The sequence below is a fragment of the Thermobia domestica genome, chromosome 6, assembly GCF_964235325.1.
Source record: "Thermobia domestica chromosome 6, izTheDome1.hap1.1, whole genome shotgun sequence".
NCBI lineage: Eukaryota > Metazoa > Arthropoda > Insecta > Zygentoma > Lepismatidae > Thermobia > Thermobia domestica.
This window is the reverse complement of record NC_137459.1, coordinates 135,961,625-135,983,523: the sequence shown is the minus strand read 5'-3', so window position 1 is coordinate 135,983,523 and position 21,899 is coordinate 135,961,625. Positions and strand designations below refer to the sequence as shown.

Genomic DNA, 21,899 nt, shown 5'->3' with positions numbered 1-21,899 from the left:
ATGCACTAAAAAATTCTATGAATAATCAATAAGGGTCGATCGCGTCTCGCCAAATTTGCAATTAGTGCATAGCTAGTAGTAAATTTTGCTGACTTAAAATTTGACTACACAACTAATGTTAAAATAACTGCAAAAATAGAGTATAGAATGCTATTAATGAACATATTTAAATCCTCTTATGTTTGCTCTCATTTATTCATTTATCCAGAATAAAATCTCTGGCATCGTCAATTCGTACACTGCTAACTTATATTGTTCAACAATCATATATTTCGACCGACATATGTCATCCTTGTTAAATTTATTCATTTGAATTTAATAAATGAATGAACATTTATTCATTTATCCTCTTATGTTTGCTCATATTTTTTATTTATTTATCCTCTTATACTCTTGAGAATCCTCTTAGGTTTCTCAAGAGTATATCTAACTATCAGCATAATAATACTTTGTCATATGTGAAATCGTACGTGAAGACCTGAAGACGAAGAGGTTAGCTGAAGACTGTGTAGCATGGAAGCTTCTCAGTTGCGGCAAGTGACTTCCCAGCAATGACAGAATAGGTATGATGACGTTTCTCTAGGTTACAAAAATATACAAAATTCTACAATACTGTTATTAAATTGTGGTTGAACGAAGCTCCCATGTATGTATTCTGTAATGAAACTTAAGTTTAAAATTAATTTAAATTAAAACGAATTCTAACTTAATATAGAATACTACAGAAAATGCGACTGGCTTCAGCTTTACAAATCACAAGAGCATAAGAGGGTAATGCCCTATTCTTGAGGTTTATACCTCTAGCTAATCAAACAAAACAGAGTCTGTCTTTCAACAGTTTGTGCCCTATTCATGTATTCCATTCTCATGATTAAAACTTTTGTTTCTTAAAAAATATTTAATTTTTGATTTGTAAGGCTATTTTGGCAAGTATCATCGTTGTAGCTCTGAAGGGAATGTTCGTACAAGCAAGAGATCTGCCTAAAATATGTAGACGATCAAAGGCAGATGGACTGATATGGATTGGCACCTTCCTTGCGAGTGTATTATTAGACATCGACATTGGACTTATGATTGGCTTAGGAATCTCCTTGTTAGTGCTCATGATGCAAGCATTCATACCACATTCATGTTCACTTGGAAATATATCTGGCACTGAAATATACCTTGACTCTAGCAAATACAAAGAGGTATGTATGATTTATATATTTTGAATCATAGTTGTTAGTTTTCCCCCACAACTTCATTTCTAGTACCATTTACGCAACAGAAGTTTGATGTACCTTTAAATAAACTTAATTTATTTTATACGTGGATGAACTACTCTACTTAACATAAATACAAGCTTTGAAGAAGCGTATATAGAAACTCAAGGTGCATTAACAGAGGCAGCGACCTTGTTTAAAAGGAATGGTTTTGTGCTAAATCCAGGTAAAACAAAAAAGTAACCTTTAGTCTCAATCACTGCAATGATACACAAAATTATGATGAATCTGAGGTTAAATTTCTTGGTATATGTATAGACAGCCAACTAACCTGGGAACAACATGTCAATATGTATGTACCCCTATACGCAATAAAAATTGCGCGTATACTGTAACTCACGAATTTTCGCATTTATTCCATTTTCCTTATGTTTATAGGTAAAATTCAGTTATTAGTAAGTGGAGATAATAGAAAGCTTTCCATCTAAGGAGATATTTCCAAAAAAATATAATAAAATAATAAAAATATAAGCAAAAAACAAAATTATGCTGCTAGGTTTTGGGTATACTGGCAATCATGCTTTCGAGGGATTTTTTCCAGTGGCAGAGCACGATTGTAGAGGGAATTCAGTAGCGGAGTCGGGGAGTTGAATCAAGGAACTGGATAGTGGAGTAAAATGTTGCATTTATTGGTTTAAACCTAGTGTGTAGATTGTCTGCCAAATATAAATTAGCTTCTGTAACCAAGATGTTGTACGGAAATATAGAAACAAACAGGAAATCTCTGACCTTGAGGTTGGAAGTGACATGCGCTATGAATATTAACATTTATTTGTTAAGAAAAAGAGAACAAACAAAGTAGTTTCCGTGGTTAGGTGGGTAGCGTGGTGGATTAGTAGTTCTTACACTTTTTTGACACTAAATCGAATCCCATCACATTCTTTTTTTTTCTTTTATAAAACATAATTTTCATGTTAATAAGAACCGAAGCAAATAAGGATATAACTTATTGATATTTTGCTGGAATGACGTATTTATCCAGGATTAGAGTACTATTGGTAATAGCTTTTTTTTTTTCAGTTCATGGCTGTTGTATAGCTTCTTCTCTCATCCTGTTTTCTTCGAAAAAGAACAATTTTGTCTCCAACAAAGTGTGAAGGATATATACGAACAGAAACCGATACCGCAGCGACGATCGGTGGTGGCCCCACTTGTATTTTGAAAATTATACCACCAGCGGCCGAGAAGCGACGGAACGCCAACGAACCACAAAATTATTCCCTCAAAATACGTTAAATCGCCTATATGTGTAATTTGTTTACATTAAGGTGAGTATATTTTTAAAAAAGAAAAAAGATAATGCCCCGAGCTGGGCGCGAACCACCAACTGTAGGATTACTAGTTGCGTGCTCTTCCGAATTGGCCACGGAGGCGATGAAGAAAACACAGCTTATAGAGTGACAAATCGTTGAAGTCTTTTTAGTATTTCTAATCAGACTGCTCCTTTAACCGTGTATATTAGACGATAACTGTTTGGAATCAGATCAAATGCACTCGCCATGTAATTTTATAACAAAATAGCAAGCGTCTATATACTTTTTTATAGTTTACTTGCTAGTGATCGGCGACAGTTGCCATCTAAATTCATACAATTATACGCACCCATGTCAAGATTTTTCACTTCATGATGTAAAGGCAGGAGTTACTCTTGACCCCCACGTCAGGGAAAAATAATATATGATGATAACCGCATGCACATGACAGGCGATAGTTCATGTTTGGCCCTTCGCGATTGTCCGCTACAAATCGAAGGAGCGCGGACCAAAATGAAGTCCTCGCTGTTACGTTGTGGTTACTTCAATACCCCCTACTCTAGATATCTGCTTCGATTCGACGAATCCCTGCTACTAGTGGCACACTAGCGGCAATCCTTCGACGCGTCGCTATATCGACGATCGCCATTTACCGGCAAGTGGACCACTAGGTGTTGGCGAAGTTTACGGCTTGGGGAAGCTAATAAACAAACAAACTAATAAATAAATCTAAAGCCTTATAAAAAAAAGTTTTCCCAAAATTTACATCTAGCAAAATCATTTGTTGGTATTCCAGAACTGTAAATTCACCTTTATTCATAATTTACTTCTATCGTTGTTTTGATATGAGAAGGATATGTCTGAAACTGTAACACAGGTTATTAATACTTTTTCTTGCTTTAGTCAGATTTAGGACTTTTACTTAACAGTCAGTCAATTTGGATCTGTGATTTCAGAGTTTTAGAGATTACCTTAAATTTTTCACTTCTAGAACAGTTTGCAACTAACACCATTAACATATCACTTCGTGGTTTTCATAAGGTAATGTCTCTGTCACTCCCAGTATTTTTCAAACAATCAACTATTTACAGTGTCTTACTCCATTAATCAAAACTACATTTAATATTCGACAATTCTGTGTATCTTTTCCTTATATCTGTCTCTCCCTCAGTTAACTTTTCTAAAATGAAAAAAGAATAACACAGGAATTATTGAACTTAAGTTTGTGCTTTTTAATCCGTTCCTTCAAGAAACTTCTGTAGAGAAATATGTGAGCTTTTCAAACTAAAGGTCAATGGTACGAATCCACTCGTAGAAATTTTTATTTTTTTTTTTTTTACTTAATATTATTTAGAATAACGGATTCATGTAATTTATGTTTTAATTTACAATTTTGGATTTTTTTTTTTTTTTAAATGTAGCCCTTAAGAGGGCTGATTAATTGTTCCAAAGAGTTCAGTAGGAAGTCCAACGCCCTTCTGCATCAATTACGGATTGAAGCCGTCGTGGCAAGCTTTCTATAATCCTTTTGATGTAATTGTGGCTTTCTGCTCAGTCTTCCCAAGCCTTCTCTACTAATTCCCACAAACTGTCTTGTGTGGTTGGAGGCGGTAAGGGCCACGTATCTCTCATTATTCTCTTGACCTCAGACCACACGTTCTCAATTGGGTTCATATCAGCCCCTCTGGGAGGCCACTCTAAGACGTCAAGGTGTGCTTCACCAGAAAGCCATCCTTGAACCAATCGAGACATGTGGATCGGAGATCTATCATGTTGGAAATGAATTACTCCATCTGGATAGAGGAAGCGAACAGCTGGCAGCATTACTTCCCGAATAATATGTAAATACTGCGCAGCTGTTAATCTCCCCTCTACCCGATGAAGTAACCCAAGTCCATGAGAGGAGACGAATCCCCAAGCGGACACAGATACCCTACCAGATAATCTTCTTTGATAAACGTATCGTGAGTCATATCTCGTTCCGTTTGGACGGTACACAACAACGGGGCCATCATTTGAAGAAGAAAATGTGCACTCGTCACTGAAGATTACATTCTTCCAGTCACGATTCACATTTTCTTAAGCAAATGCAAGGCGCCGTTGAATATGTCCTTCCGACAGGAACTCTTTGACTGCCGCCTTCCGCGCAAAGAGATTAGCAGCCCTCAGCCGCCTCCGCGCGGTATCGCGAGACGCAGGAAAACTTGCTGCTTGTCTCAATTGTCTGGAAGTGAGGAATGGTCTTTCTACTGCAGTCCTCACAAGGGTCTAATCTTCTTCAGGAGAGGTAATACGCTTTCTCCCACTTCCAGGGCGGCGTTCAGTTTCTCCTGTCTCTCGATACCGTTGTACCCAAAATTGAGCAGTTCGTGGAGAAACCCCACATATTTCAGCGACTTGCTTTGCACTATAACCTTCTTGAACTAAAACAAGAACTTTACTTTTCGAAGTCAGTTTCTCAGCCATTGCACCGATATAATGACTTTTCGAATGGTTTACTTTATATTCATAGTCGTAAAGCTTAGAAACTAGTATTTTGATTAGCTACCAATACAACGCTATAAAACCTTGACAATGATTTGACCTTTAGTCTTTCAACTAGGATAAGACTGTTTGTTAGTTAACATGTTACGTGAGTTGTATTCTCACAAAGACAGACTGTTGCTGTCCCTTCTCTCTCTTTTTTTCTGTGCGAGTGCCTGTGTGAAGGTCTAATACATACACACACGAAAACAAACTCTCTACATAGATTAAAACTGAGCATTTTCTATTTTTTCTTTTCTGTGCTAAAATAAAAGTGTTCTTTAGACAACCTAGAAATGAAGACCGCATACTATATAACGTTGCTTAGGGCCTTGTATGTAGCTTATCATTTGACAGTTTCACACTTTCATCGTATATTGAAAGCAATAGGGACTAACTCCTTCTACACTTACATGAGAAGGAAACAAATTCTTTTTAATTCGTGAATTGTGCCAATGCACTAAGCCCAGAGTTTGTAATTTATTTAAGATTATTATTATTGACTTAGGTTTTCCAAAAATAGGAACTTAAACCAGGAGTGAATCTGGCTGCTTGCCCTTGGGTGATTACAACTTGCCTACAAGCTTGAAAGAAAGTATAACCAATATTTCACGAAAAACGGTACTTTTTAACAAATGTGTTCGTTCTCTCTCTCGTATAAATACTATCAGAGGGGCCGCGGTGGCTTGATAGAGCGTTCACCTCTGGTGCATGGGTTCCTTGGCTCGTGCCTAGTATTTTCCAAGTAAACTTTCTGGTGGACAAACACCGTGTGCGTGGGTATCGTCGGGATTCTCCAGTTTTCTTCCACTTTCTTCATTCCACCATTTCATTCATTTTTCGTCATCACCGTCTTCTTTAGCCTAGCCGGCCGGCATAATCGTGGAAAAGATTTCATTTCAAATAATTTCAACCCCCAACAATTGCAGGAAGTATGTAATTTCGAATAAAACAAACTACTCTATAAAATTTTGAATATTATTATTTTTTATAACATTCTCGCGAACCTTATTTCTAAATCTAAGTTTAAGACGACTATATTCACTCTCTTATTATTATAGATCCGTTTCAATTGAAGCAGCTGAAATAGTTGGGAAAATTAGAAAGCCATACCGTATATTCCAGTGTGCCACAGTCAGTATAACGCGGCACACTGGTGTTCCCAGCAAAGTGAACGGTGTGGCGCAAACTTTTACCTATTATTTACAAGAATATTTGTCGAATTTCTTTTATTATTATTATCAACGATTCTTCCACGGATCAGCTGTTGGTATACAGTTAAGCAGACACAAGTATCACATTGACGGAATGAGTATAATTATTTACTTTAATAGTAATAGAAAAATCTGTTTTCTTGTATTTTCTACCGGGAATATCTGCATCCGGTCTAGAAAGCTAGGACTAACAAAGGGACCCGATGTGCTGACCACACACCACTCCAAAGTCGTGAGTGCCACAAGTTCTCTTCTACGGTTTGGCACAATATGGGCTGTTTGCGTTCAGAGAGTGAGTGAGTGTGTGAGAGAGAGAGAAATAACCTAAGTCCATTGCCCTTACACGCGTTAATAAATGTTAACTTATGTTTATAAATCATGTAAATGATCGTTTCGTTTTCTGTTTATTATTATTATTATTATTATTATTATTATTATTATTATTATTATTATTATTATTATACATTTCTTAACACGTTAACTGCCACGTGTATGGAATTCCATACACAAATAATATATTCCAAGTTTGTTTTGTACATTCTATAGTTGTGTATGTAATTAGATACATATGACATAGAAAGCAAAATTTAATGTCCACGCCACGTATATGCGAAACCATACACAGAGAAATTTATGAACAAAGACATTTATAGAGCTAAAAAAAAGGCGAAGACAAAGAATTACTGGCAGACTGTTGCCCGTGGTGCACAGGTGATAACGATCTACAGTTTTAAATTTAAACAAATAAGAGTTTTAATTAAGCACAAATTTAACTTATAGTGTACAGTGAGGAAGGCTCAGGAGTTCTCTAGGATCGTTACAATATCGAACCTCGTGAAATGCACTGCAAACCTGTCCGCAAGCCCACAGCAATGTTCAACAGGTATTGTATTTTAAAGTTCATTTCAATGCAAACCTATATACGAACTTCAATACTCGCCCTCAAACAAAGGTGCAGACTGTCTGTGATTTGCAGTATTATTTTTTTTAATAAAATTCTCGCCAACCTTATTTCTAAATCGAAGGGTAAGGAGCCTCTCTCTCACCCACTGTGTTCTTCTAACATGTTTCCCAGCGATTATAACATTTTTTGGTATATCAATCACTTCTTAGTAGGATAACTTTACCTAGAGACCCCTGATTGACCTGGTATTGTATTTTTCACTTTTTGCATTTGGAATTGACAATTATCGGTTGGACACTTCAGTCGCACCTACCTAATATTAACAACGTTTCTTCGATAATTTCGTAAAATTGTATTATTTCTTTGTATCATTGATTAGCTTGGTTACGCTTATTTAAACACTTTTTTTTTCACCGACGTGTCATCTATACCTTAACGTTGGTTGGAAATACACTATCTCTCACCGGGAATCAAATCCAGAACCAATGCACTTGAACCATTTGGCCACAACAAGGCAAATTTAAAAAGAAGTTTCAATTTTGTTATGAAAATTGTGATTAGATGCTACATTTAAAAATATATTTAAGAAAGGGTTCGGACAAACGCACTGAACTTTCTTGAATATCTTAAACTGGCTTGTGTTAGGCTGCAGCTATTACTGAAACATTTATTTGGAAAATGCGAATAAAATAATGGGTTTTGGAAAACTTTGTTCGAAAAAATTTTAGGCGAAAACGTTAAGTATCCATTAGTCATATTTCCGTTAGAAATAACTTATGCCATATATTAGAATTATTAAGAAAATAATTGAATGTGAACTATGAGCAAAAGCTTCTGAATAATTTCTGAGACAGTCGTCCAAAAAGTCACCCCCAAGTATAAACTATCACTCAGAACAAACGAGTTATGCTATGTTAGTATTTTCATAAAACTTATTTATGAAATATGCACAAAATCGCCTGAGTTCTGCAGGGTAATACTTACTCCCAAAAGTGATATACCATTTCTAGATTTTCAGGGTGATGGAATTATATCATATCATTAGGTTATTTATGTAACATTTATTTGTGAAATATGAACAACAAACATCACCTGAGTTGTTTCTGCGAAGGTCATCGGGAAAAACTTACCCCCAAAGGTAAACTATTTTCTATCTGTAATTTTGATTATAAACGATTTATTCCAAATGGTAATTTATTTATGAAATCTGGACCAAGTAGCTCGAGTCATTTTAAAGCAAATCGTCGGGAAAAATTCCACCGTCAAAGTAAACTGCCTCTTTCGGATTTTTCTTTTCGGGACAAGCGAGTTATACCATATTGTAAAGTTACCACTGAAATATTTATTACTGAAATCAGAACAAATCCGTCTATTACTAGGAAAACTGTGAAACAAATCACCCCTTGAAAAAAACACTCCTTCTGGATGTTTTGAGGACAAACGAGTTATGCAGTATATTAGGCTATTAATGAAACATTTCTTTACAAAATATGGATAAAATTGCCCAGGGCGTTAATGGGAAAACGTCGGGGAAATTTCACTCTAAGAGCAAACCACACCTTCTAAATGTTTACATGACGAACGAGTTATGTGATATTGTTAGGTTATTAATGATACGTTTATTTATGAAATGTGATTTATGAAAAATTATTCAAAAAACGCATCATACAGTAAATTACACCTTATGTATTTTTTCAGAGGAATAGTTCATACTACGGTGGAGGATTGTTAATAAAAATATATTTGTAAAAAGAAACAAAATCGTTACAGCTGTTTTTGAGAAAATTTAATTACTTGTATTTTAAATTTTCATCCTTCAGTAAACTACCTTTATTTTTAGGTGTCTGAGGATATAGAATTCGAAACGATAGAATGTTATAAAAACCTCATTTCTAGGATTCGTTCCAGATACGTTGGACAGTATGGCCTCTATTTGAGTGCATGTAAAAGCGTGACAAACCGACAGACGAACAGGTAGACAGACATCGAATTTTTTTTTTTTTCAATATGTAGGGCCATTAAACTTGACTTCATCGAAATCTCCAATTCGATTTTCATCACTATCACCACAAGTTCTTTCGTCGCTCGAATGTGAAAACGAATAGGCCTACACCGACAGGTAAAGTGATAATTTGTAATCCCAAAACGTTAATAAGTTACGTTTAGTGTGTTATCATGCTAGAAAAAAGCTTATGCCTGCTTTTTTTATCATTTTAATATCAGTTTTTCAGGCTACTGTATAATTTAGAAGAATGGTATGATTATCGTTCATATCCATGCTCTTTTGAAAGCGTTCGTGTTCCGCACAAATAGATCTGTATAATTTAGTTTTGTTCAAAGAAAGCATTGTTTATTCCTTACACAGACTTATGATTGCATTTCTTGCACTTGGGGATATGAAAAAAAGAGAAAGTAAGTCAATACTCTAAAAAGAAAACACACACACACACACACACACACACACACACTATATATATATATATATATATATATATATATATATATATATATATATATACACGAACGATAATTTCACATCAGCTTTTTTTCTTCCTTTTTTTTCATCACAACAAGCTGCTTCATTCACTGTAACGTTTGGTTCTAAGTTTGGAAAGACTGAAGGTCGCGTTATGTTCTTTTTTCTGTGAAGTGAGTTGACGTTATCTGTGCAAAAACTTTCAGGGGAGAAGCATAGAAGACCATATCAAGACCATAACTGAAAACAATCACTGTTATATACCAATAGTATTCTAATCCTGAATAAATACGTCGATTAAAGGACAGTTATCAATAAGTTATTTCGTTATTATATTTTTTCTGTTGTTATTAACATAACAATTATACTCTCCTTATAATCTTTTGTAATAAATAAATAAATAAAAAGTCAGCATGGGATGGGATTCGATCTGCTATCAAGACAGTACAAGAACTATTAGTCCGCCACTCTACCCACTACGTTTGTTTTGCGTTCTTTTTCTTAACAAATAAATGCTCGTAGCCATGGTGCGAGTCATTTCAAACCTTAAGACAAAAGATTCCTGATTGTTTCTATATTTTCGCACGACATCTTGGTTACAGAAGCTAATTTATATTTTGCAGACAATCTACACACTAGCTGTAAACCAATAAATGCAATATTTTACTCCACTTTTCAGTTCCTTGATCCAACTGAAATTGTGAAAATCCCACTGCAATTGTGCTATGCTACTGCAAAAATCCCTCGAAAGCACGATTGCCAGTATACACTAAACCAGCGTTTCCCAACCAGTGTTCCGCGGCACACTGGTGTGCCACGAATGGACCGCTGGTGTGCCGCGAGAAAATCGAAACAAAATTATTAATTCTATAGCAACCAAATTGCAAGATAGGAAAAAAATGTATATTTTGGTATTTCATATTACTATGAATTTCTATATTATGCTTCAATTGAGTCATACTAACACCGAGAAATGGAAGCACTTTTACGGTACCCGTCAAGTGAACGTTCGTAGAACACTCATTCGCACGTGAATGACAGAACAACACTTTATTCAACAGCTGTGTTTTGACTTCGACGTATCGCAAGCTGTGTGATTGCAATAATATGCACCGGTTTTGGTTAAAACAGCAAAGTTAAAAGTACAAGACATTTGTTTGTTCGTTCGTTATTTAGTGATGTTCGTTCTTAGTGAAAGATTGGATACAGTTTTCGAAAAAGAAAGCGTATTTTTAAAAATCTGAGTCCTATATTTAATTGCAATTGTTTTCTATTTTAAAATTAGAATAAAAAATAAGCATAAGGAATTAGCATAGGGTGAAACCAGTGATCGAGCTTTCATCTTTGTGAGAAGGAGATCAGTAATCACAGAAAAAAAAAATTACCATGGTATTTTATATTTGCAAATATAACAATAATAATACTATGAGTGTGCCGCGGGAATTCAAGTTACACCCGTAGTGTGCCGCAAGTTGAAAAAGGTTGGGAAACGCTGCACTAAGCCTAGCATAATTTTGTTTTTTGCTTATATTTTTATTATTTTGTTATACTTTTTTAGAAATATCTGCATAGATGGATTGCTTTCTATTATCTACACTTACTAATAACTGAATTTTACCCATAAACGTAGGGAAAATGGAATAAATGCGAAAATTCGTGAGTTAAAGTATACGCGCTTTTTTGTAGCGGATGAGGGTATATAGTTCTTCTGAGTGCTCTTTCTGTTAAGAAAACTGAAAGATACAGTTTCCTATGAGCATATGAGGAATTCTTATTTTGCATTTTTTTTTTTTTTTTTTTTTTTTTCATAGCATGATTGGATACGGAATTTTGCTTTAGGGTAACAGTAGTCAAGCATAATGTCCTAGTTTTGAAAAAAACAAACAAACAAACTTTCAGGATTATTGTTGGAACACATGATAAAGAACACTGTAAACTATTTTTTATCAGGCTTAAGATAATGACAGTAGTTAGTGTATGTATATTTATGAAGCGCTACTTTACACTAAGCAAAACCTTGCAAATATGACACTTAGGGATGAAGTACATACATACAATACTAGATGGTGTAACAAAATTGATATACCCTTTACTAGATTATCGAAGATCAAAAATAGTTATTTACTTATAGGACCGAAGCTGTTTAATAAACTAACATTCTCCGTACAACAGCTGCCGTTAAACGTTTATAAGAAAAAGGTATATGATTGGTTAATAGCAAATCCATTTTACTCTATTCAAGAGTTCAGTGAATGTGAAGAAACTTTGTCGTAATTTGCAGTGTCACCTTATTTGGAATATTATTAGGCTGTTCATTATACTATTAACCAGAAACTGATTGTCTGTATGTTATGACTTTTTTTTTTCTTACATCTAGATCTATATGTGTATCTCATTCGGACGTTGTCTATTGCTTGTAAAGCTCAATGACAATAAAATATTCTATTCTACTCTATTTTATTTGTCTTTTTAAAATGTAGTTAATTTACTTAAGGATTAAATTAAATGCAATTAGGAAAATAGACTATTTAGTTGTTTGCTAAGCAATGTAGTGCAGATAATAGTACTTTAACAGGTTTCCCTGTTTTACAGTAGGCGTACATAATTCTAGTATCATTCCCTTAACTTCAGTTGCACTTCATCTACATTATTATCATAATAATAATAATAGTAATATAAAAACTCGAAACACTGACCATATTATATACGTGTATATATGTATGTTTGGCTTTATTTTAGCTCAAAAACAGCAAAGTCGATTCCAGTGAAACTTCCCTCAAAGATTTTCATTAGAATTTTTGGACGGTTATAGACTATTTTCATTACGCTTAGATTTCAAGGAGGATGAAACAGTGATAGAAAAGTGTATGAAAATTCAAACAATAACTAAGTTTTATTCTCTTAATTGCCTAACACTTTCCAAAAAAAAAAAAAGAAGATAAATCTACAGTTTTTAGATGCAAGAGAGCGATTTAGTGAGGTCTCAACTTTAGAGAAAACTATTTATGGCTTACCTTAAAGGAAAAGAAGGTTCTGCAGTTCCAGCCAATTTGAACTATTGTCAACAGATTTTCTAAGCTAGAAACCAAAGGGTTATATTTAAAATTTTGCCCATTAATCTTATTTGTTAAGAATGAAAAAAATGAAATGAAATCTTTAAGTTTTACGTCCCACGGTTATGCCGGTTAGGCTAAAGGAGACGGTGATAATGAGAGATGAGTGAAATGGTGGAATGAAGAAAGTGGGAGGAAACGGGAGAACCCCGAGAAAACCCACGAGCACGGTGTCCGTCCACCACAAAGGTTAAGAATGAAGAATTGATACTTCAACTAGTATTAAATATAAATGTAACCGTATAGAAAATAAGATTTAACGAGTTTAGTGAATGTTTGGTCAGGAGTGACAATAGCTTTGAGTTTGTTATATTACTAATTTTATATTTGAAACTATAAAACATTCAGTTTTTAGTTCATCACGGAACAGGCTTGCCTCGAATTCATATTTGTTAGCAAGTATACTGACTATACCTAGATATTTACGCAATTTCAACTACATAATTACATGTGGGCAAACCGTGTATATAAAATTAGAATGAATTCTGTGCAGTTAGTAACATGCATAATACAAAGTTATAGTTTTTTTTTTTTCTTTCTTAATTTTACAGGTAAAAGAAATTCCTGAAATAAAATTATTTCAGTTCCGAGGTATGTTGAATTTTGTGAATCAGAATGTTTTCAAACAAAGGATCGAAAAATTTGTTAGTGCTGAGTTAAGAAAGGAAATCGGTGATGTTGAGAAGGACGAATCAACACCGCAGGTGAGTTGATTCATGAACCATTATCTCTTATAAGTGTGTTGAACTGTAATCATTATGTTAAAGTTTCAACCGTGTTTGTAAACCATCAAAATACAGAGTTCACCAGAAAAAATTGTATACACTCTTTGTCATCCTGTGTCAGGATACTAGCATTGACAGTTGTTCTGAAAAAGTATGTTGTAGTATAGTTTTTCGCCCAACAGATGTCACATTGTCAATTATTTTCAGTTAAAATTATGTTGTAGTACGGTTTCTCGCTCAAGAGATGTCGGTACTGTCAGCACGGTTAGTGAGATCAGAAAATAGCAGGAGCCACCCTTGACGTTCGAGCAGCATAAGTACATTTTGAAGTGTATAATCAGGTTTGGGAATACCATCGAAGTGCAGTGTTCGCCAGATCTTACCCCCATGGACTTTTTCTTGTGGGAAACTATGAAAGTTGAAGTGTATCGAAGTAAGCCGCGCACGCTCGTGAACCTTCGCCAGAAGATTATAGAGGCATGTGCATCGGTCTCCATTGATACATTGACCGCTGTAGCTGCAACGACCGCTCGTCGTTCTGTTCGGTGTCTGGCCCCCAACAGCCAACGTTTTCGACATCTAATGTAAACATATGATAACATGAAGGTTTGTAACACATTTTTGAACAATAATTAGTGTTTTTCTTAAACAGTGTATACATTTTTCTGGTGGACTATGTATTAATAAAAGGAACAACCAAATGCGAAAACATGAATTTATCTAAAATTATTAATTTCAATGTAGAGTATTTTATGTCTTTTCACCACGATCTCATAATTATGATGAAAATATAGTCAAAACATTCGGCACATTTCGTTGCTTTGTTGAGTTCATTGAAGAACTGAATGTTACTCTAATTGACGACATGTATATTAAATGCTACAGCTTTTAGAGTCTGCCGAAAGTATTCAAATTATTTATGAGCAATTTGCTGTACATTGGTCATAAACGAAAGTTTTTAATAGTTGATTTTTTTTTTTTTTTATCGTTTTGGTAAATATGTGTCCTACATTTCTGAATAATTCCATCAATCCTTTCATTAACTTCCCATTTTAGAAAGGATTTCCATAGTTCCTGTGACTTGCGATCATGAATGAAAATTTTGATTACCTAGCTACTACACTAGTACCCTCTTTATCTCTTGTTGTTAACTTATACTATGTATGTTCTACATGTTACTTTAAATTTAATTGGACTTAATTTCATTCAATTTCTATTGTTGACCTTTAAAGATAAAAAGTAAGGATTAAAAAAAATAATAATGGAAAGATACAATATTTGTTGGAAATTTATGTTTTTTTTTTTTTTTTTTTTTTTTTTTTTTTTTTTTTTTTTTTAACTTTGAATGGTGGAAATTTTCCAGTTGCACCGGCTGTTTGGACTCCACACTCCCTATGTTAAATTAAAAAGCAAAGTTACCAGTTCAGTAGGCTATTTTCTTAGACCCTCACCTTACAAACAATATAGTATTGTTGGGAAACTGGTTCAGGGTGTTTTAGATTCCCTCACATAACAATATGCACGTTTCTCATGTTACTTTTGGTGCCCTTACGTTCTATTTGAACAGTCTGCTGAACAGGAAGCTACATAATTAAATTGAGTTTTTTATAATTTACAAATAGGACAAAAATGCATTTGCGTTCGCATTGTGCCTGTCTGTTCTAAGATAACTCGTAAATAATGATACATATCATGGACGTTGACAAGAAGAGGCAAGTACTCCTCCCCGATTCGTGTATTCCAATCATTTTTTTCTTTCGAAAAAGTCCATTTGGAAGAAAGCTGATGCTAAATATACCTTTGATTTGTAAAACTAGAGGTAATAAAAAATATATTAACTCGATAACTAATGGGTTCATATTAGCTTTGCTATTTTAAATATCTTAAAGTAGAAAACAAATCACTGAACAAAGCAACGTTTAAAAAAAAATAACTGTGCGACAGTTTCACCAACTAACTGAACATATTTGCTTTATAAGACACTGTAAAGATAAGAGTATTAATTATATTAAACATCAATTCGATTATTTGCTAAGAATTTTCTTCCTATCATTGAAGCTCTCCGCAACAATGCAATACGCCAGCGTGTATACCTTCTAGTTTGCGCAACTTCAAGATTAAGAATTATAGCGAAATATTCTTGTAAATTGAAGCGAGTTGCTAACATTCTTCAGGTGTTTAAATTTAAATTTTTATGTCCAAGATCACGTAATGCAGTTTGTAACCATATTCCAAGATCACAGAAAACGCTTATTCAATATCTTCAACAATGGGCATTTCATATTATTATTATTATTATTATTATTATTATTATTATTATTATTATTATTATTATTCCTAGATACAGTAAGTTTCTGCCATAAACATTTGCCCAATATATCCTTACGTATATATGCTTTACTAGAACTTTCGTAAACAGATGCTAGATGGCAGTGGACTGAGGTTTATTAAAAATAGTTTGAAGCAGTCAAGATCTTACTGAAGAAAGCGAAAATATTACACCCTTTTGATGACCATCAACCAGTTGTGGTTATGACGGACGCTTTGCTGCATGGAATAGATGCCATTCTTTATGGCGAGCTCCAAGGCAAACTGCAAATGGTGGCGTGCGCCTCAGCGACGCAGTCTGCGGCAGAGAAGAATTATGCTCAATATGAGCGCGAGGCACTAGCGGTTGTATTTATCATCCATAAATTTCATAAATCTCTTTATGGTAGATAATTTAAAATATTCACTGATTTACAGCCAATAACATGGACATTTGGTGTCAAGGAGTCATAATCTTCTTCTCGTCTGCAAAGATGGCTTCTGCTCTTAAGTAGACACAACTTCGAAGTTATCTACAACAAGGAGAAGGAAGTAGGCAATTTTTTGTCTATATTTCCAGCTAAACAGGAAAAGGAGATCCTTGAAAAAAAATGATCACCTGAGTGAGCTGAATACTTTCTTTCTAAATAGGGAAGAAGCAAACGAAATAGTCAAAAATAAATGGCAAATTAGTATATCAAAAAAGGTTGTATTAAATACAAAGAAGAAACAATTTTATTTCGGAAACTGGTATGGTTGTAAGGTGGTTAGCCAAATGATTTTTTTGAAATGTTGCCTTGTTATTCCTAGAAATCTTCAGAGAATATATTTAAATTGTCTGCAGAATAATCATATGCGAGTGAGTAAAATGATAGATTTAGCAATATGAGAAGTTTGGTGGCCTAATATGGTTTCGAATATCAGAAGTACAGTACATAATTGTGACGTCTGTATGTCTATCTCTAATTCTTCACTCAAAAATCTACATGGCAGCTGGGTCAAACCTCTTCAGCCTTTAAGAAGGATCCATCTGGATCACTGCTTCATCTTTGGATGAACTTTACTAGTGATGGTGGACTCCTGTACAGTGTGGATTAAATCATGGCTTGTGGATAGTACAATTACAGAAGAAAAAAAAACTATAAAACCCTTGGAGCAACTCAGATCGTGGGTTTTTATCTACCATTGTGAGTGATAATGGGCCTCCTATCAGAGGAAGTACATTCAAAACATATTGTGATCAAAGGAGTATCCCTCAAGTATTTGCTCGGAATAACGGCCACAGAGCAATGGAGTAGCAGAACTTGCCGTACAATCTGTGGAAAAGGCTTTACAAAAATTATAGGTACAGAACGGTGGAAGACAACTACATTAGAAAAATGGATTATCCAAGTAAATTACACCCTATTACACGCACCCTCAGGATTTGATAAGGCTTTTGTTGTATAAATCTCGTACTTGGCTCTCTACTGCCACAGAATTGTCTTCAGACGTTGGTCAGTTGCAAAAGTCACATGGAGGAACCTAAGAATGTACAGTTAAAGGATGGACAACTGGTGTGGATAACACAATAAGAGTACGTTGCCAAGATTTGTAAAAGGCATTTTGTTAAGCAGAATCAGTGATTGCGTGTTCCTCGTAGAGTCTAGTAAAAAACATAGAATTTTACACAGAAATCAGTTGATATGGAACATACAGAAGGGAAGTGATAACAGCTTACATACAAAAGAGTCTCGTTCAATTGTACCTTTGTACAAGTACAGTCTGAATAGGAATAAGGCTGAGATAGACAGAACAGTAAAACCTGTAATAGTAGCCAGTTTTTCCGACGGGAAGATAACAGCCATGGAAAAATTATCAAAACAATGAAGGAATGACAAGTGGTGAGCAGGTACAAGGAAGGAAAGGCGATGACAATGACGGAGGATTTTCTACAAGAGTATAAAGTCCTCCGGCCCGATGGGGTTACGACCATATAACTTAAATAAATATGAAACATGATTCGGTTGTACAGGGAGAAGTTGTTCGGTATAAATGTTTAAAATAAGTACACATGCTTTAGTTTGTAGCGGAAAGAAAAATTAAAAAGTTTGTTTGAAAAATGGCATGTGCTTGATGCTTATTACAGTATTGTCCAGGATATAGTTCTTGAGTTGTTAACTAGAGTATTCTGTGACCAATAAATATACATATTGTAAATAGTGGCTTTATATTGTGTGTACGTTTTATAGTTTAATTAGCAACTGTGAGGCGAACTCTTTAATGAAACAGTTTCAGACAAGGCAAGTAAAAACTACGTGTCACAATTTTGTAACCAGAAATCACAGAAGTTCTACAGCAACGGGTTATGATGTTACCGCAAAAATGGTAGAAAGTCATCAAACAAAATGGTGCATATCTGGTTTCTTTTTCTTTTTCTTTTTTTTTCCATATCATAATAAATGTATTCTCAATATTGATCTCCAAAGACTCATTACGTTTTAGACAAATAGAAATATAAATAAGAAATTATTGAAATCAGGTAAACATGTAAACTTTGTTCGCTCGCTTTCATTGTGCACAATTTCAGTAATGTATATGCAGTTTAGAAATCCTTTAATATTATAATGGAGGTTTTCTTTTTCATTTTTTTAAACTAGAATATGAACATGAACTGATTTTTACAATTCTTATACTGATTTAATTTTGTTGCAATGTATCCACTTCTCATTTACTATGTTAGTGGAACAGAAAACTTCAAGTAGTTAAACCTGATATTCTAAAACGTGATTATAAAACTGATTGTTCAATATATTTTTAACAACTTGACGCAGTGTTTAAAATAATAAACTACATTTGTATTTTAACTTGTATGCTGTCTTTGTGGGTTACAGATTAATCTATAGGATATTTTCCCCAGAATAGTTTTAGTCATTATTAAGTAGTAGTTATTCTATAGTGTATTTGAAATGGTGTGTTAGTATCGAAATGATCTTACCTGCACACCAACTTCCAAAGTAATAAAATCAATATAGACCTTTAATAGTGGATTAATGATGCCTGACTTCAAATCAAGTATTATGTTTGGTATTGACTTTCAAATGGTTTTATTTTTTAACTTGCCTTTTATATGATATTATACAACAACATAAAACGTACAGCGTTGAAGCTAAAGTGTTAAGAAGTAATGAGAAATATATCGTTTTTATAGGTGATCGCACCTCCGAAATACTACGGAACTTTCAAGGTAAGAAAGCCTTGTTCCTTTATAGCTATTAGAAGTGAACACAAATTTTAGTTATATTCTCTTATCACTTGATATATTATGAGTTAGAATGTTCTGTACTTAATACATGATAAGTTAATACATAATAAACTTAATACATCAAAACTTAAACACTTAGGTGCGGGAATAATCTAGGTATTATTGTGTTAGTATAGGTCCAAGATTCATCTGTGCCAACAGTCAATGCAATTGCATCTAAGTCTTGAAGTTTGCTTATCAACAATATGACTACGATATGAACTTTACAGATATCAACATGTATTGTCCTTTCCAAAAGAAAATGCAGATTTTTTCGTGAGTTCTTATCCTCTGTCTTCGTTGTAATAAATGATATGAGAAAATCGGATTTACGCATCCTAAGCCCACCTTGTAATTTAATTCATCTCAATAAAATTTCTAAAGCCATGAATCTGGTCGAAGTAATTATGTATTTTACTTTTGCTAATGTGGATAATGAACATCATAAAAATACAATAATAATCAAGAATTTCTCCAAAATTGATATCTGGTAGGTTTCAATTGTCTGTAACTGATATTCTCACAAGTATAGAAAATCATATGTGTACTAAGTTTGATTAAAATAACTCCATGTGTTTCAGAGTTATGGCAGAACATATATATACACAGATGTTTATATGTACAGATGATGAGCAACACCGAAACGACACCTTCGGCGTTGCTCCTGTGAATTCCGGAGTCAGCTGACATGTTCGTTCGAGCTATCAAATGACTTTACGTAGAATACGAACTAATACTGGTACCTTTTATTACCTTAGACCTCCTCTACTTAACCTCGAGATCTTCTGCAGTGTATTTGAGTGCAGGACTAGGTAGAGAAGGTATCATTCCATTCTTATGGCAGTTTCTACTTCTATACGTACATCTTGAATATAAATTTACTAGGAAAGTGGGAGAAAAAGTTAAAACTTAACTGTTTTGTTCCAGGAAGCGGGATTGGATAACAAAGCATATGATCCTGAAATTGGTGACCAGAATATTAACAACGAAGACGACCTGAATACTACTTCTCCTGTAAACAATATGCAAGCAAAAGATAGTTCAAATGTAGAACAGGTTAGTTATACGTAGAGCTAGGAGTACTGTGCGTGGAAACAACCATGAATGAAAGCAAGTACAATTCAATGAACGAGCATCATAAAATCATGGTGAAAAAAAAAAAAAAAAAAAGCGTTCATACATTCATGCAAGAAAAATAAGAAATCTCTTAAGATTTGTTTCCTATTGGAGTTGATCTTTCATTGTAAACTAACGGAAATAAGATTTGCCATATCAAGCCAGAGAAGCAAAGGATTTTACAGGGTAAGCGGAATTGATGTATTTTCTCTTAATGACGGATGAGATTTTGTAATCGAATACAATGTTAATTATTTGAATTATATATACATTAGGGCGGAGCGAAAAATCACTTTTTTATATATCGAAAACGCAACAGTGCGGAAAAGTTGTCAATTGATATTGATAAAATACTGGAAAAATTTCGTCGCTGAAATCAAGTATCTTCCGGTGGCGAATCGTCAAAAAAGATTTTGTAACTTTATAGGGTATGCAAACCCACCGTACACACCACTTTTTTGTGTTGTATGGTAAATGAACAAAAGTATTACCTGTATTTCTTAACTTGAGCAGTCTATAAAATTGAAGAAATAATTTCTAGATGATTTAGGCAGATTTGGAACCATAAAATAGCCCACTTTAGCAAAACAAAGTATTGTATATCGCTTACTATACTTGGGGTTTCATATAATGTTCTAGCATCGAATTAATATGCCGATAAATGTGTTAATTGTTCATTATAATTTTTCCTTCAACATTCTTTTTCTTTTAAAAAATTCTCCTACTGCTTTATACAGCTTACATTCCTTCCTTACGTAAGAATTCAATTTGGACTTGTCCAATTGATAGTAGCAGTATTAAAAATAAACAACGTTGCTATTCGATAACTTTGTTCGAGGTGGGCCGCGGTGGCTCAGTGGTAGAGCGTTCACCTCTGGTGCTTGGGGTCGCGGGTTCGATCCCAGCCCCCGCCAAGTGAACTTTGTGGTGGACAAACACCGTGTGCGTGGGTTTCTTCGGGGTTCTCCCGTTTCCTCCCACTTTCTTCATTCCACCATTTCATTCATTATTCATCATCACCGTCTCCTTTAGCCTAACCGGCATAACCGTGGGACGTAAAACTTAAAGATTTCATTTCATTTCAACTTTGTTCGAGGGTGGAAGACGATCTTTTCAAGGTTATTTTGTGGTGTTAACATTGTGTTTCAGTGTGTAATTCGTTGTACGTAGTTGCTAAGTGTATAAACAGTTTGTGTAATGTAAATTAAACTTTATGTAGTGTGCGTGAGATCTGTATTTTATATCAATATTGAAACTCTAACCACTCCGAAGATAAGAACAAGATCAAGAACGACATTCAGCGTGTTTGGATATTCAGCTGAGCTTTCATGTAACTCATTGTCTACTTTAACTGGTCTTCGTCTTCCTACTGATGCTACTGTCATGATCTCTACTCTTCTCGTTCCTCGGCTTTCTCCTTGCGTTGATTACCTTTCTCCATGCCTCTTCTTTGATGTGAAGTCTTCCATCGTCAACCATAGAAAGCAATATATTCTCCGGGTGTGCGAAATAACAGTTATTTGGATTACTTCTTGAACCAATCGCTCCTTTTGTGATAGGTATTTTGAAGAAGTTATGATTAGTCACGTGTTTAGCTCCATCTTTACAAATAATGTCTTTTTACTGAAAACCAGCGACCTCCAGTCTCTTTCTTGCAGAGTTTGATCTTCAAGACCATCAAAGTACAAGCCTCTAAGAACTAGCACTTCCTTTTGTCGTA

The 21,899-nt window shown here is 34.4% G+C and overlaps 1 protein-coding gene across 13 annotated transcripts in view; it reads left to right on the top strand.

Annotated features, from left to right (window-relative positions):
* The window catches only part of LOC145688238 (prestin-like), a 342,947-nt gene that overhangs the window by 307,347 nt on the left and 13,701 nt on the right, over positions 1-21,899 (top strand). For 12 of the 13 annotated variants that reach the window (XM_081762165.1, XM_081762155.1, XM_081762157.1 and 9 more), the window contains 4 exons: positions 918-1,190; positions 13,300-13,452; positions 18,971-19,006; positions 19,991-20,119. In XM_081762165.1, the coding sequence (XP_081618291.1) occupies positions 918-1,190; positions 13,300-13,452; positions 18,971-19,006; positions 19,991-20,119 (591 nt within the window). The remainder of the gene's footprint in view (positions 1-917; positions 1,191-13,299; positions 13,453-18,970; positions 19,007-19,990; positions 20,120-21,899) is intronic. The other variant, XM_081762163.1, reaches the window with a different exon arrangement.